The sequence below is a fragment of the Nothobranchius furzeri genome, chromosome 9 (genome assembly GCF_043380555.1).
Source record: "Nothobranchius furzeri strain GRZ-AD chromosome 9, NfurGRZ-RIMD1, whole genome shotgun sequence".
Taxonomy (NCBI): Eukaryota; Metazoa; Chordata; class Actinopteri; order Cyprinodontiformes; family Nothobranchiidae; genus Nothobranchius; species Nothobranchius furzeri.
The window spans coordinates 31,625,765-31,642,326 of record NC_091749.1 but is presented as its reverse complement, the minus strand read 5'-3'; the positions used below and the strand labels follow the sequence as shown (position 1 = coordinate 31,642,326).

Here is a 16,562-nt window from a genome sequence, read left to right as displayed (position 1 = left end):
GAGGAAGAGGAGGAGGAGGAGTGTGAGCAGCAGAGACTGAAATGAGGCTGGATAATTAGGAGAAGCAGCCTGTATCCCCAAAGGGAAAGAGCAGCGAGCTCTGTGCATGCAGCTATTTGCAACATCCCTCTGCCTCTATCTCTTTAAGAGCTACAAGGAGTGTGTGTGTGTGTGTGTGTGTGTGTGTGTGTGTGTGTGTGTGTGTGTGTGTGTGTGTGTGTGTGTGTGTGTGTGTGTGTGTGTGTGTGTGTGTGTGTTTGTATGCTTGGTGTGTGTGTGTCTGTGGGGGAGGGGTATTGGCTGGGGTGGAACAGTCCTGTAATGAGCAGATTTTAGAGAGGGAGAGATTGAAAGGCGGAAAAGCGAGAGAAGGCAGATGACTTGGTGGGATTTTACAGCAACAATTCTGATTCAGGTGATCTTTGGGATGGAGAGGACGGAAGGGAAAGGAGAGGAATAATTCCTGCTTCTGCATCCTCATCCTCAGCTGCGCATCTTTAGATCACAGCCGAGCAGGAAGGAGGAAAAGGGAGGAAGAGGGATTCACACTCCGTTATTTCTGCTGAGGTACGTGTGCTAAGCTGTGTTTGTGTGAGGATGGATGAGAGTCTCTGAGCCTGGATTGCTCATTTCCAGACCATGCAGTAGAGAAATATCTCCAACTTCTCTCCTCCTGTTTGTTTCATTTTTAATGGCGTACCAGCACAGCAGCACCCCTGTCCTGTATCCAGCTCAGTGCGGCAGGGATGTGAGGATGCTCTAACGTGTGACTGAGGCGAGCTCATTCGCTGCTGCCGCTCTGTGGGCCTGTAGGACTGTCTGGAAAAGCCTAGGCCTCGCTTGTCTGGAGTGTCCCGCAACTCAGCCTAGGAGCAGGAAGGTGGAGGAGGAAGTTGGGGAGGAGGAGGAGGAGGAGAAGCTCTCTGAGCCTATGTGCCAATGGGAAGCAGCATGCACGGAGGCTGCGTTCATCACTTCAAGCCTTTTGCAGAAGCTTGGGTTGTTCCTCTGTTGCGAGGTAATATTCTTCAGGTTTCAGCTCTCTGATTTTTTAAAGAAAGAGCAGTTATTTTTTTTACATCCTGAACTTAGAGGAGTAGGAGAGGCGAGGCCCTGCACCTCCATGCTACCTGGTCCGGCTGAGGCCTACTCCTTCCTCCTAAGTGAAGCACGCCTGATTTCCTTTTTCTGACATTCTAAGGATTTGCCTAAACCTGTTTCATGCATGTCCACTGGAGGCAGGTTTGACTTTGATGATGGGGGGTCGTACTGCGGGGGGTGGGAGCAGGGGAAAGCCCACGGACGAGGGGTCTGCACTGGGCCCCAGGGTCAGGGTGAGTACGCCGGGGCCTGGAGCCACGGCTTCGAGGTTCTGGGTGTGTACACGTGGCCCAGCGGGAACAGCTACCAGGGCACCTGGGCACAGGGTAAGCGGCACGGCATCGGGATTGAGAGCAAGGGCCGCTGGGAGTACAGAGGGGAGTGGACACAGGGCTTCAAGGGCCACTACGGGCAGCTGGAGAGCACAGCCAGCGGGGCCCGGTATGAGGGGACATGGAGCAACGGGCTGCAGGACGGGTACGGCGCTGAAACCTATTCTGATGGAGGTAAGGACACTCATCGGAACCCTTCACAGCTGGGCGTTCACACCCAAACACCAGAAACATCTGTAGTTTTCACAAACTGACTCTCAGGTGGGAAGTGGATCGACTTGCTTACGTAGCTGCTGGAACTTACTGTAACACATCTCCAAAGCAGGCTACATAAATAACATGTAGGTCACAGTCACATGCACAGTTAGATGACCGAGAAGGCATACCAGACCCAGCAACAGGGGCCCAGAAAGCCAAGAGCCCCCAGAGTGCTTGAACAAAAATGTTTGGTTTAGTTCTGCGGACTGCAGTTTTACACAGTTAAATTAGAACAAAACCTGCAGAATGAATAACCCTTGACCCTTTAAAACCCACAAAAAAAAGAAGCCATGAAAAATTTTGTCTTTTGCATTTTTTATTTTTTATTTTTCATTCCTTTGGGGCAACAAGGATTACAATACAGTTAATGGTAATGTTAAAACATTATTAAGGTAAGAACTGTGGAATATAATATTTAACTATTGATTAAAACATCCACTCATTTTTATTCATCCATTCATTTTTTCCACTTATCATGAGTCAGGTTGCAGTAGCCTAAGCAGGGAGGCCCAGACTTCCCTCTGCCCAGCTACCTGGGCCAGCTTCTCCAGGCGAAGCCCAAGGTGTTCCCTGGCTAGATGAGACACATGATCCCTCCAACGTGTCCTGGGTCTTCCTTTAGATCTCGTCCCAGCTGGACGTGCCTGGGAGACCTCACCAGGGGGGGCTTCCAGCAAGCATCCTAATCAGTTGCCCGAGCCACCTCAACTGGCTCCTTTTGGTGTGGAGGAGCAGCAGATCTACCTCGAGCTCTTCCTAAATGACCAAGCCTCTCACCAAGGAGGAGCCCAGCCAACCTCGCAAGAAAACTTATTTTGGCCGTTTTTATCCGCGATCCCATTCTTACGATCACTACACAAAGCTCGTGACCATAGGTGAGGGTAGGAACGTAGATCGACCAATAAATCGAGAGCATTGCTTTATGGCCCAGAATTCTCTTCATCACGACAGATTCAATTCAAGTTTATTTATAAAGCACCAAATCACGACAAGAGTCGTCTCAAGGCACTTCACACAGTAAACATTCCAATACAGGTCAGTTCATTAAGCCAATCAGTAAAAGGTTTTCTATATAAGGAACCCAGCAAATTGCATCAAGTCACTAACTGGTGTCAGAGTCTTTACAGCAATCCTCATACTAAGCAAGCATGTGGCGACAGTGGAGAGGAAAACTCCCTTTTAACAGGAAGAAACCTCCAGAGAATCCTGGCTCAGTATAAGCAGCCATCCACCATGACTCACTGGGGATCGGGAAGACAGAGCAGACACACAAACACACACACACACACACACACACACACACACACACACAACATATATGCAAAGTAATGTTTCTATGGTTACATTGGGTTTTCTTAGTAAACATTCTGTTTAGTAAGAGATAAACTTTATTGTATTTATCCTAGTGAATCTATGAATAAACAGGTAAAATAGTAGTAGCACATTCAATGTCAAGGAAAGTAAAATGTTATTATCAGGAGAGGGAGAATGTTTAAATGGTTAGCAACAGTGTTCAAGCCAATGGCCCCCGCCATGAGGCCACCACAGCTCAGCAGAACATCATTGTAGCTTCTTCTGGAGAGAAAAACACTTAGAGAAAAAATAAAGTTAACAGCTGAAACAGCAGGAAATAATGCAGTTAAAGAGCAAATTGTAGAAGAAAGTAGTCAAGTGTGGAAAGTGGTCAGTATGTCCTCCAGCAGTCTTATGGGCTCGACACACGGGAGGCGACATCGCCTCTCCTCCATTCATTTTCAATGAGGCATGCGCGACAAAGCGATAATCGCGGGTCTCCCTCCTATCAAGCGAAACACGAAAAACGTGCATGTGAAATTTTGCGCTCGTGCACATGTCGTGCACAGGCGACCCAGCGACGCGATCCCAGAAAGTTGAAACATTTTCAACTTTTCATCGCTGTCGCTCGGACGAGGACCAATCAACGGAGGTTTCATTCACTGACCAATGAGCGGACAGGATGCTCCGTACATCTCCGAGCAAACATGGAGGAGAAGTTGATTATTATTATGTTTTATATAGTAAAATCAGAAGTAAGATTTCACATAACTCTAGCAGCACCTTGTGAAACATCATATCTACCGCTTTATTAACTCTGAACCGCTTAAATAACCTCAATTCCCTCCAACCTGACACAGCCAAACAAAACAAAGGAAGTTTTAATTTCGCCATGGAACAGAACGCGTAGACGGCTTTGCCGCTGCCGCAGGTCGCCTCCCGTGTGTCAGGTAATAAAAGAGACAGCGACAAATTTCGCCGATCGCGGTCGTTTGTCGCCTCCCGTGTGTCGAGCCCATAAGCCTATAGCAGCATAACTACAGAGATAACTCTGGATAACCTAGCCTTTTAGATGGAGGAATGTTGGAGGCAGGGCAAGGGACTGGTACAACGCCCCCATCACTGCAGACACAGCACAAATCCGTCTGTTGATCTCACGCTCCATCTTTCCATCACTAGTGAACAAGACCCCAAGCTACCTAAACTCCTCCACTTGAGGCAGGATCTTAACCCTCACCCGGAGAAGGCATTCTTCCCTTTTCCGACTCAAAACCATGGTCTCAGATTTAGAGGAGCTGATTCTCATCCCAGCCGCTTCACACTCGGCTGCAACTGTCTGATGAAGCCAATAGGACCACATCATCTGCAAAAAGCAGATCCCCTCAACACCTCAGCTGTGCTTCAATCCTGCCCATAAAAGTTATGAAGAGAATTAGTGACAAAGGGCAGCCTTGTTGGAGTGCAACCCTCACCGGAAACGAGCCTGACTTACAAGTCAAGCCCTTATTTTTAGAAATGATCAAAAAAGCAAAACTAAATCTGGAGAAACTGTGCAACACCTGTTGATTTTTGCAATACAATACAGTCACATGCATGCTGAATGTGAAAATGTTCTTTAACCTATATCGCCTGCGTTAGCCACAGAGAGGAAAGCGACGCAAAATCGACTGAGTCAGAAAAGGCCAGTATTCCTCACATCAGCAAAACTTAGTATCCATGGCCCCGCCCACCTTGGCTTTTGACTGCAGAAAGCTGCAATGATTTATCAGTCAAGAGAGGGCAGAGCACGTTGAAGCTAAGCATTAACAATAGCACTGTGACAACATATGGAAGAACACGTTCAGGCTTGTGTTATTTGTGGAGATAAAACCTCACTGTCACATCTTATTTTATCTAAAAAAAAGCGAACAGAGAAAGTGGAAGAGTGGCATTGCTGATGGCAAATCAGAGGTAAGATGTTCACATATCATGAAGTTCGTTAGCAAAACTTCTGTCCCCCTGACTCCCCTGACAATTACTACCCTCTGAACCAGGAACCTAAGAGAGTTTTTCCATCAAAAACAAAGCATTCATTCATACTAGAGACCACAGAAGACTTATTGAAATGGTAAATGAAACTATTAAATCCTAAAAACAAATGTTACAGTATTATAAACAGTTACACTATGAACCTGAGCAAAGATGGGCTAACCACCACCGAATAACGAATCTGTAATGCGTGGTAACATGTTTCTGAAGCTCCTGCCTATAATCATCCACAAACAATGGCGATAGAAAGCAATCACTCACTTTGAAAGAGTTCAATTTTGTTTCCTTTACAGTCTTAAATGGAAACGCAAAACAAAATATATTTTAACAGCTTTACTTATCTGATTCAACCCATAATATCCAATTCAAAAATAATAAATTATAGCAAAGTTACGGTCAGAATTTTTCTAAATAAAAAAAACACGATATGCTGCTGAGATTAATGAAGAGTCAGCCACCAACTTCAGTCTTTTGTTGAACAGCCTTTTACTTTATTTAACAGCCTCAAGTCTGTTTGGGAAACTTCTCTATCAACTTTGCAATTCTAGGTTGAGCAACATTCTCCTTCTCTCCTTTACAGGACCATTTAAGTTGGGTCAAATTGGATGGTAGGTGTTGGTGGACTGAAGTCTTCAAATCTCCAGGCTTTCACAGGGATAGGCCTGGGCTCTGACTGGCACACATGGGGACATTTATTTGTTTTCCTTCAGCCACTGTCTGGTCAATTTTGCTGTGTGCTTCAGATTGTTGTCATGGTGAGAGGTGAACCTTCTGTCCATCTTCACATTGTGGAAGAGGGTAGCAGGGTTTCATTGCGAAAGTCATGGTATTTTACCCCATCCAATATTCTTTCTACCCTATTGAGAGCCCCATCCCTGAGACAGAGATGCACCCCCACAACACGATGCTGTCACCTCCGTGCTTTACTGTAGGTAAGGGGTGTTGTGAATGGTGAGCTGTGTTGGATTTACACCAACTGTACACATTGGTGTTGAGAACAAATAGTTACATTTTGGTCTCATCTGACCATAAGACCTTTTTTCATTTGGCTTCAGAATCTTCTAGGTGCATTCTGGTAAAGCTCAAACGAGCTTTAATGAGGCCTTTCTTGAGAAGTGACTTTTTCTATGCAAACCTCCTGAACAATCCACATCTATGGAGCACTTGTGAAATTGCTGTCATTGGCATAGACTAGTACACGTGACTAGCCTGGCAAGCCATCCTATATATGTGGATAGCCACAGCCCATAGGGAGTTCAGTCAAGGGGTGGAATCTCTGCATTCTATTGGACAACGGACAGCGTGACATACTCACTGCTACAGATGTCAGTGAACGGGTTATCCCCACACACTGTTGAAAAAGTCGCAAATACATTTTTTTTCTAAATAAAGGGCTTAAGTACCTCTATCTGCTCTTGACTAAAACAAAAGAGCCCAAGTCTGAACAATCCAAGGTTGATCAAAGCTGTATCAAACGAGCTGTTGCCATCTTTGTTTTTCCACTCTGTCATATCTTCCCCGCCCACCAAACCGATAGAGAGCTGTGATTGCCATGCCACCAGACTGGTCAGGGCTACAGAGCTTCCAATGGAACGTGGCTAGACCGACATGCAGAGCTGCTACTGTCCATCTAGATTTCTAGGCTACAGAATGACCTCTCTTTGCCATAAAGGCCTGGAACTCTTTCAGAGTGGCCATCAGCCACCCAGTAGCCTCTCTGACCAGTTTCCTCCTTGCTCTTCCATCCAGTTTGGAGGGATGACTGAATCCAAGATTGGTCTTAGTAGTACCATACACTTGTAACTTCATTACTCTGAACTGTACAGTTCTCCTTGGGATTGATAAAGCCTTTGAGACTTTTTAGTATCCATTTCCTGCCTTCTTTCTGTCCACAACTCTGTCCCTGACATTTTTTGAAAGTGGCTTGCCACCCATAGTCAGTTGTTTGCTGTCAGTTGCACCACCAAGTAAGAGAATGCTACAGGAACCGCTGTTGTTATGTTCCATTAATCACAGTTATTACAGCTGATCACAGGTGGAAGCCAGTAACCATGGCCAGCTAAGGAAACGGTGTTTACTCTAGTTTACTAGTAGTGTTTAGGAGAGCCGGGGTAGGGGGTGTCCTTTTATTAAACTTAAAGTATATTACTTGTTTATTTGTTCAGTTTTTTTTAATTATTCTTGAACTTTAACTTCTAGCCTGATGTTTTTCTATATGTGTTATAGGCTGCATTCAATAAGTAAAGCAGGTAAAATATATTTTGTTTGTGTTTCCAAGTCTTTCAGAAATGGTGATTCTTTTCTTTACCCACTGTATGATCAAATTCCAACTATATCTATTACTAAAATGAACACCTGCATATACAGGTGCTGGTCATAAATTCTGAATATCATGACAAAGTACATTTATTTCAAGAATCCCATTTAAAAAGTGAAACTTGTACGTACGATCCATTTATTCCACACAGACTGATATATTTCAAATGTTTATTTCATTAATTTTGATTATTATAATTGACAACTAATGAAAATCCCAAATTCAATATCTCATAAAATTAGAACATTTTGAAAAGTTTTAATATTGAAGACACCTGGTGCTACACTCCAATCAGCTGATTAACTCAAAACTCCTGCAAAAGCCTTTAAATGTTCTCTCAGTCTAGTTCTGTAGGCTAAACAATCATGAAGAAGCCTGCTGACTTGACAGTTGTCCAAAAGATGACCATTGACATCTTTCACAAGGAGGGCAAATCACAAAAGGTCATTACTAAAGCCTGCCGCACACGAGAGCAATCTGCTGAGCAAACGGCCTCGAATGACCGTTTGCTCAGCAGATATCTCGCCGTGTGCGCCTGATTTTCTCTGAGTTTTCCACCAGCAGCTCAGTAGTGTGCACCCCCCCCCCCCCCCCCCCCCATGAGGCGGAAAATATCTAACTGGTCAGATATTCACCTCAGCATCTCGTGAGGCGGAAAACTCAGTGAAAATCAGGCACACACAGCGAGGTATCTGTTGAGCAAACTGCCTCGAATGACCGTTTGCTCGGCAGATTGCTCTCGTGTGCCACAGGCTTAAAGAGGCTGGCTGTTCACAGAGCTCTATGTCCAAGCACATTAATAGAGAGATGAAGGGGAGGACAAGATGTGGTGTAAAAAGTGTAGAAGCAATAGAGATGACCACACCCTGGAGAAGATTGTGAAACAAAACCCATTCAGCTTGCATCAGTGCTTCAAGAACCACCACACACAGACGTATGCAAGACATGGTTTCTGCTGTCGCATTGCTTGTGTCAATCTACCAATCTACTCTTGAACAAGAGACAGCATCAGAAGTGTCTCGCCTAGGCTAAAGACAAACAGAACTGGACTGCTGCTGAGTGGTCCTGAGTTATGTTCTCTGATGAAAGTAAATTCTGCATTTTCTTTGGAAATCAAGGTCCCAGAGTCTGGAGGAGGAGCACAGAATCCATGTTGCTTGAGGTCCAGTGTAAAGTTTCCACAGTCAGTAATGGTTTGGGTGCCATGTCATCTGTTGGTGTTGGTCCATTGTGTTCTTCAAAGTCAAAGGAACCATCTACCAGGAGGTTTTAGAGCACTTCATGCTTCCTGCTGCTGACCAACTTTATGGAGATACAGATTTTATTTTCCAACAGGACTTGGCACCTGCACACTGTGCCAAAGCTACCAGTACCTGGTTTAAGGACCATGGTATCTCTGTTCTTGATTGGACAGCAGACTCACCTGACCTTAATCTCATAGAAAAGCTATGTGGTATTATCAAGAGGGAGATGCAATAAACCAGACCCAACAATTCAGAGGAGCTGAAGGCCACTATCAGAGCAACATGGGCTCTCATAACACCTGAGCAGTGCCACAGACTGTTGGACTCCATGCCACGCTGCATTGCTCAGTAATCCAGGCCAAAGGAGCTCCAACTAAATACTGAATTATGTACATGTTCATAGTTTTCAGTTGGACAACATTTCTAAAATTCCTTTTTTGCTTTAGTCTTAATTGATATTCTAATATTCTGACATACTGGATTTTGGATTTTCATTAGTTGTCAGTTATAATCATCAAAATAAACAAACAAACATTTGAAATATATCAGTCTGTGTGAAATGAATGAATCTAATATTTTCACATTTAGAATTCAATTACTGAAATAAATAAACTTTTTCATGATGTTCTAATTTTATGACCCTCACCTGTACAATATGGTCGAGGTTCCTGGATCAACAGGGGGCAACAAGTGGAAGAAATTGATCTGAGGTTTATTTATTTTTAGTCAGGAGATAATTATTAGGGTCTAAGAGTTAAAACCTTATTTAAAATGTGAAATACAAGACAAATTATTTGTTTTCAAAATCAAATGGCTAATAACATTTCCTGTTAAATGGGACCACAAAACCTCTCTTACTATGACTGACCTTCAAACCAAAATCACTTTTGTGTTTTTATTTAAGGAGCAAATCAAATTTGTGTGGCCTGTAAATATTTTAACTTGAAAATGTTGCCCCTCTTCCTCCTACATTTGGATGTTTCTGATTTATATGGAGGAGGCGGGGCCTAAAACTTGTTCCGCAGTCAGCCACTAGGAAGCAGTTTAATCCCATTACGTAAGCATCATCATCTGAGGTATGCTCCTCTGTTTAGTTTTTTGTAGGTGATGATGAACTGCAAGATGAAGAAAAAGCAAAATGATTCTTGAGTCACAACAAGGAGAAGTTAAAAACACTAGAAAACAGTAAGATAATATAAAAGAAACATATTTAAAACATGCAAGACATCTTAATGCATAATTGTGTGTGTGTGTGTGTGTGTGTGTGTGTGTGTGTGTGTGTGTGTGTGTGTGTGTGTGTGTGTGTGTGTGTGTGTGTGTGTGTGTGTGTGTGTGTGTGTGTGTGTGTGTGTGTGTGTGTGTGTGTGTGTGTGTGTGTGTGTGTGTGTGTGATTTATCAAAAAGAACAAGCATACTTCAAAAACAGGACTGGTCTAATTTTAGAACTCCTTCACTTTTTAACTCTCTAGTTTAGACTTAACAAAAACACATCTTCACCCCTCTGCCTCTCACCCTTTGTGATGAAAGGTCTCCATGGTAACGAGGAGACAGCAGCTTAGCATGTCACTGGAGACCAGCTTGTGACGCTCCCACTCTCTGATAGGCCCTCTGCTACTGCCTATCTTCTCCTTTCCCCTGACTTCAGGGGGTTGTAATGTAGGCTGTTTGATAATCACCCCCGAGGACCTGGATGGTGCAGAGAGAAGCCGGTAAGAGGATGCTCGAGGACTCAAAACAAGCTGTATGGAAGGCTGTGGAGTTTTACTGGGAGCGTTTAGCAGCATCCTGTTTTCGTATACTACATTAACAGCTAGTTTAAAAGCAAAGATAATGAGAAGAAGACTGGAAAACAAAAAGACTGGGTCAATTCGTGGCTTTGCTCCTCTCGTCCATTCTTGTGGAAAACCGCTGACAGATGAATACAGCACGCATGAGATGACACATTTTCCATAGATTTTCCGTAAGCCAGGAAATGTGAAGATGTTTCACCTGAAATCACTCAAAACACGCAGTAAGGTGATGTCTGGTCGTGAAAAATGAATACAACACTCATTCTACAGGAAAAACAAAACAAACAAACAGAGAATAAGTGATCAAATGAAAGATTTAATTTCACATTTACAAAGTTCTCCAACAATATGTGGTATTTTTCTGCTTTGGATTCAGATCAACCTTTTCAGGACAAAACATCACATCATGTTTAACAAGAGACAACATACATACATGCAATCAGGCATAAATATTTTAATTATGGTAATTAAATCACAAATAACCATGTAGTTTGATTTGATTCATCCTCAGTGGATGTGGAGCAAGAACTGAAAATGTCCACGACAGATTTTCATAAAAGTTTTACCACAGGTGCAGCCGACCTCCTCATGGAAGGAATGAATGTTTAATGTTGACCCAGAATCAGAAAACACATCTTCAGCTGCTTAGGAACACACACACACACACACACACACACACACGCACACACACACACACACACACACGGCTGCCTTTCTATCTATTGACTTCCATTCATTTTTGTGACTCCACTGTGCCTAACCCATACCCTAACCATAACCAATGCTGATCTGTTCCTAACCCTAACCTTAACTTAACCTTATTTCACACCATACCTCTAAAACCAACTGGTAAGCTTCTAAAAAAGTGAGGACCACAAAAATGTCCTAACTTTGTAGGGAAAATGGTCAAAATGGTCCTCAGTAAGTAGTAAGTACAAGAACACACACACACACACTGGATCAGCAAATGTTCGTGTGAATAATGAGTCAATCGTGGTGTTTCCTTTTGATGTCTTGTTCTGAACTATAACAGAAAGACGGTAAACAACCACTCTTCCTCTAATGCCAGAGAACTATTACGGTAATAAGTGTAGTTACTTCTCCCTACCGTAAAACACGGCAGAGTGCTAACATATAATAATGCATTTTCTTACTGTGGATGACTCCTCTTTGCTTGTCATATAGAAACTTCTGGTGCTGATTCATAACTGGCAACAGTCATGAAACTCACAAAACGACATTGAGAATGTGATTGCCCAATGGGACCACATGATGTCATTCTTGCATAATGCACCTTTAAATATTGTACACAAATGTGTATAAATCTGTGTTAGTGGGCTCTTCCACTTTGCCAACATAACCCATCTCACCTGACAGGTGTGGCGTAACAAGGTGCTGACACAAAGTGTATGAAGACAAATTGTGTTAGTTTTCACATTAAATCTAACAGTTAGAAATTCAAGCTTGAACATGTTTGTTTAAGATTTATGGAAGATAACATTTTGCACACAAGTAGATTTACAAACATTTATATGGTTTTAAAGGCTTTTATTCACAATTACTATTATGAAAACAATAAATATTTGCAGCGTCAGACTTTATTTTTCAAGACCTCTGAAGTTCACTATGACATTCTTTCATTTAACTTATTTGGGTCTGGTTTTATCCTTCTGACCCGGTGCTCCATCATGCTGGAGAGAAGACATCTGAAACTGCTGGTGGATGGTTGGAGGGGTTCCTCTGGGTGGATGTTTAAGTTACCAATCTTCATTGCTCTGAGGCTAATCCGTGAGTGAATCCACTCCCTTTGCTGAGAAGTGAGATTATCAAGATCATTTGAGATGATCAACCTGCTTCAGAAAGGACACAGAAATTTATGTTATTCTGGATTCACTTTGAGCCTCCTTTGATTAAGCTGTGCTGGTAGTGTGTTTAACCCTCCCACTGTCCTAATGGGTGTGACTCCATGAGGAAAGTTGACCATTGAGCAGGATCGATGGTTTATCCTTTGAGGTCCACGTGGCAGGGGTGAGGTGGTGCTCACTCCTCACTTCTGCCACATGGACCCAAGGGATAAACCATCGATCCTGCTCAATGGTCAACTTTCCTCATGGGGTCACACCCATTAGGACAGTGGGAGGGTTAAATAGTTTCATTAATTCTCTCTCTCTCTCTCTCTCTCTCTCTCTCTCTCTCTCTCTCTCTCTCACACACACACACACACACACACACACACACACACACACGCACACACTCATAAAAATCCATTAAATCTGCTTTTGTGCTTGAACATCTTGAAGTATGCAATGTTTCCTGAGTATACGTCTGTGCTTGTCTTCTCAGTTGTTCTGCTTATAACAATAGAAAACTGCAAATAGTTTAAGTGAGCACAGTGAATCCTTCATTCAGTTTTAGTTTTTAAAGCGTCAACTCTGACTACACAAGCGGGGGGCAACTGGTTTCCCACAAAGCCGACAGCAGTGCAGAGCTGAGCACAAATCCTAGGATCAAACTGAATCACAAAGACTTCTGAAGAATGAGGAGCAGAGTGATGAGTTTATGTACCAAGAGAGCAGCTTTGATAAGAATGAACAGAGAGGTTGCTCTGCCCAAAGCTTCTTGTTCTTTCAACAAGCAGAATATATGGTGCAGCAAAATCAAAGTACTGTCTGAACAGAATCAGATGGCTGGAACTGAAAGCAAGATTAGAAATTTCTTCATTATTTAACGTCTTCTGTTATGGTCCTCATGATAGTAACAATCTGTTGTTTTTCACTTTGCCCCAACTTTAAACTCTAACTGGGCTTTCTTTCAGGGACCTACCAAGGCCAGTGGCTGGCAGGGATGCGTCATGGTTATGGCGTACGGCAGAGCGTCCCCTATGGCATGGCAGCCGTCATCCTCTTCCCTCTGCGGACTTCTATAAACTCCCTGCGTTCCGAGCACAGCCATGGCCCACCGGCTGTGCTAGAGGACGGGGTTGCCACCACGCCCACGGACGGGGTGGTTGCCGGGCTGGCGGGTAGCCCAGTGGGCCGAGGCGGTTTTGCTTTGATGGCTCCGAGTGAGGCTGAGCGGCAGAGGAAGAGAAAGGGTCGCTTCCGTCAGTCCATCCTCAGTGGACTGAAGCTTCGGCGCTCTGAGTCCAAAAGCTCTCTGGCCAGTCAGCTCAGCAAGCAGAGTTCTTTCTGTAGTGAGGCTGGCATGAGCACCGTCAGCTCTGCTGCATCTGATATCCACTCCAACAACAGTGAGAATGAGCAGGGCGCCCCCGTGGATGCCACTGTGACTGAAATGTATGCCGGAGAGTGGCGAAGTGATCAAAGGGCCGGCTGGGGCGTGAGCCGGCGCTCAGACGGGCTTCATTACGCAGGTGAATGGGCAGGTAACAAGAGACATGGGTATGGATGCACCACCTTTCCTGATGGCACAAAGGAGGAAGGAAAGTACAAGCAGAATGTGCTGGTGAGCGGTAAACGCAAGAACCTGATCCCACTGAGGGCCAGTAAGATCAGAGAGAAGGTAGACCGAGCAGTGGAGGCTGCTGAGAAGGCAGCAGACATCTCCAAACAGAAAGCAGAGATTGCACTGTCACGGTAAGATTCTTCTAGATTGTTAACTCACATTTTGTTACACAAACAACATAAATTTTATACTTCACCACCAGTGACATTTGTGACATTATAAGTTAAAGCTGGGTTCCGTAGTGTGATGTCATCGAGGAGAAGAGGAGGAGATTTTGGCATTAGAACGGCCACAGCTCCAATCCCTACTCTCTCTCCCTTTCTGGAAAGAGCTGATGGCCACACCTCATGCAGCGCATGTCCAGTTAACCTTGTAGTGCTAAGAGACATATCATTTTTTAAAATATGTCTGCTCAGACACACCTGATTCTAACTTTTGAATTATCTCCTCAGCCTTCATCAGGTTCTGCAAGAGCTGCCAATCATTTTCATCAAATCTATAGCAAAACCTGCAAAAACCTGGCACACACATGCTAACGCTACAATAGACTAAATCAACAGTCTGATGTAACGCATGGGGTGTTTCTCAATGTCAAGGCGCCTTGCTTATGAGGACACTGTCTTTCCTTGGTCAAAGAAAATGGTTAAATGGGACAGACTTGCATCACGTAACGTCACGTGACACAGGAGATAGCGTTGTATTTTATATGTTTAAGTTTCAATATAAATATATAACAAGACTTTTACTTTTTATATCATATATAGCGGTATATTGGTTAAATCAAATATGTAAGCGAGTTACTACCTGCTAGCTACCGAAGCTGCAACTACTAAGCAACCAACTAACCATAGCTAACTGCTTTGGATATAAAAAAAAAGATATCAGCCCGACAGCTACAATTAGTTGGCTTACATTTAAACTTGAAATTTGCCCCGAAGTAACTGCCAGCTTCTGATCCGCCATCCTTTTGAAAACACTGCACTGTTTTCTGGGAAATTTTTGACCAAGGCCAGGGTACAAGGTGCCAACTGTGTATCCTTGCTCAGCTAGCTAAACAGAGAACAGATTCATCGGTAGAACATGAACATTGGAACACGCCTTGGCGGTTCCTGATTACGTATCTCCTAGGCAACCAAGGCGGGACCAAGACATCAAGGCAAGGTTTCTTGGCATTGAGAAACACTCATGGTTGAAAGCTAAGCTAATCACTTTGCTCCAAAAAAACAAAGACAAATCCCTTTTCTCTAACTCCCTTTCCACATTTGTTTGAAGGATACAGACTGGTATTAATTCAATGCAGGTCGAGTTAGCATTCAAGCTAGGTTGGTTTACAAAGCTGCCTGAGGTGTCTGCATCATAGACATGAGTACATAGACACCCCATTAGGCGCTGGAGAGCGTAACAGCATTGCCACCATATTGGGTGGGTCTTTTCACTCTCCAAACCCAACTGGAGTCAACACAAAGTGAGCAACTATACCCATTGTGCAGCCTACAGTTACAATAGCCAGTGCACTAATGAAAAGGTCATGTGAGACTTTTCTAGCCTACTTGTAGGGATTTTATATAAACTTTATTTTTCATTTATTTTTCTAATTATATTCACAATTTAACTATGATGCCATACCACATGTCTGATTTTGTGAAAAACCATTGTAAAATGTGTTTTTTAGCTGGGTAAGCACCTTCCTCCATAGAATAAGTGCACTAGGGGCAAATGGAGACCCATCCAAGATGGTGATCAGCCACTACAGCATCTCCAACAGAGCTCCGGGAATTGACGTAACTTCTCCCGGCATGCAACAGTTCAATCTGAAATGGCGCCATCTTGGCAGGCAGTAGCCCGCAGCTAGGCTATTTGTTATTGTCAGAAAACTCAATCAAACAGGAAATATGGTAGATTCCTGTTGTGCCCCAGGATGCCAGAACAGATGCGGACGAGATAAGGGAAGAGCCTTCTACAGGATTCCCCAAGATCCAGAACGCCACAAACGTTGGATCATTGCAATAAAACTTACTAGTGACCGGGCTAAAATGAAACTGTGGGATCCCGAGAGTAAAGGTTTTCGCGTATGCAGCGACCACTTCATATCAGGTACTTAAACCAACGTTTCCTCAACTGTATACGGTATTTATTTTAAATGTTTTATTATGATTGTTAGTGGGCTTCCTAAACTTATTTTGGCGTGGCTTTTTCTGTCTTATTACTCATAGCAACAAGTAAACATCACGTAAAACGTTGCCTCGTGTTTCTGTGTGCTGCCATTTACGTTTCTTATGATCACAGCAATTAACCGGCTAAGCTGTATTTAATTATCAAGCAATGAATGATCAATTGTCAGATCACACATAAAAAGCACTTTGGATTGATATTATCTGTCTCACCGAGACAGATCTCAGACAGATCCTGAGACGCTCCTGCCTGACATATTTATTTTATTCACGGAAAAAAATCAGACTAGTGATTTCTCTTGGCGTTCAGTTTATACATTCAAACAGCACAGCACTCTATTTAAAGTTCTTACATGTAAATCTATGTTATTTGTGTTTTTGTTTAATCAGTTTTATAAATTATAAATGTCAGGGCATCTAAAATCCGGTAAGAGGTCCGCTCCGGGGGGCGAACCAAGATGGCAGAATGAGTAGACACTCTCTACCGAGTTCTGCACAGTCAGTTCATAAAACACGGTAAAACCTTGACTTTATGCTTATCAAGTTAAAGAGCATCCAGAAAA

General features: G+C 43.4%; 1 protein-coding gene and 1 long non-coding RNA gene across 3 annotated transcripts in view; one reads left to right on the top strand and one right to left on the bottom strand.

The window, feature by feature from the left end:
* The first annotated feature begins 255 nt into the window (after positions 1–255).
* jph3a (junctophilin 3a) overlaps positions 256–16,562 on the top strand; it is a 32,018-nt gene continuing 15,711 nt past the window's right edge. Inside the window, exons 1-3 of one of the 2 annotated variants that reach the window (XM_015954029.3) lie at positions 256–567; positions 709–1,607; positions 13,179–13,959. In XM_015954029.3, the coding sequence (XP_015809515.3) occupies positions 1,226–1,607; positions 13,179–13,959 (1,163 nt within the window). In that variant the 5' untranslated portion in view covers positions 256–567; positions 709–1,225. Of the gene's footprint in view, positions 568–703; positions 1,608–13,178; positions 13,960–16,562 lie in introns of both variants that reach the window. The other variant, XM_015954028.3, reaches the window with a different exon arrangement.
* The window catches only part of LOC139071755 (uncharacterized), a 46,748-nt gene continuing 39,999 nt past the window's right edge, over positions 9,814–16,562 (bottom strand). Inside the window, exon 2 of the long non-coding RNA XR_011521571.1 lies at positions 9,814–10,259. This is a non-coding gene — a long non-coding RNA (uncharacterized lncRNA). The remainder of the gene's footprint in view (positions 10,260–16,562) is intronic.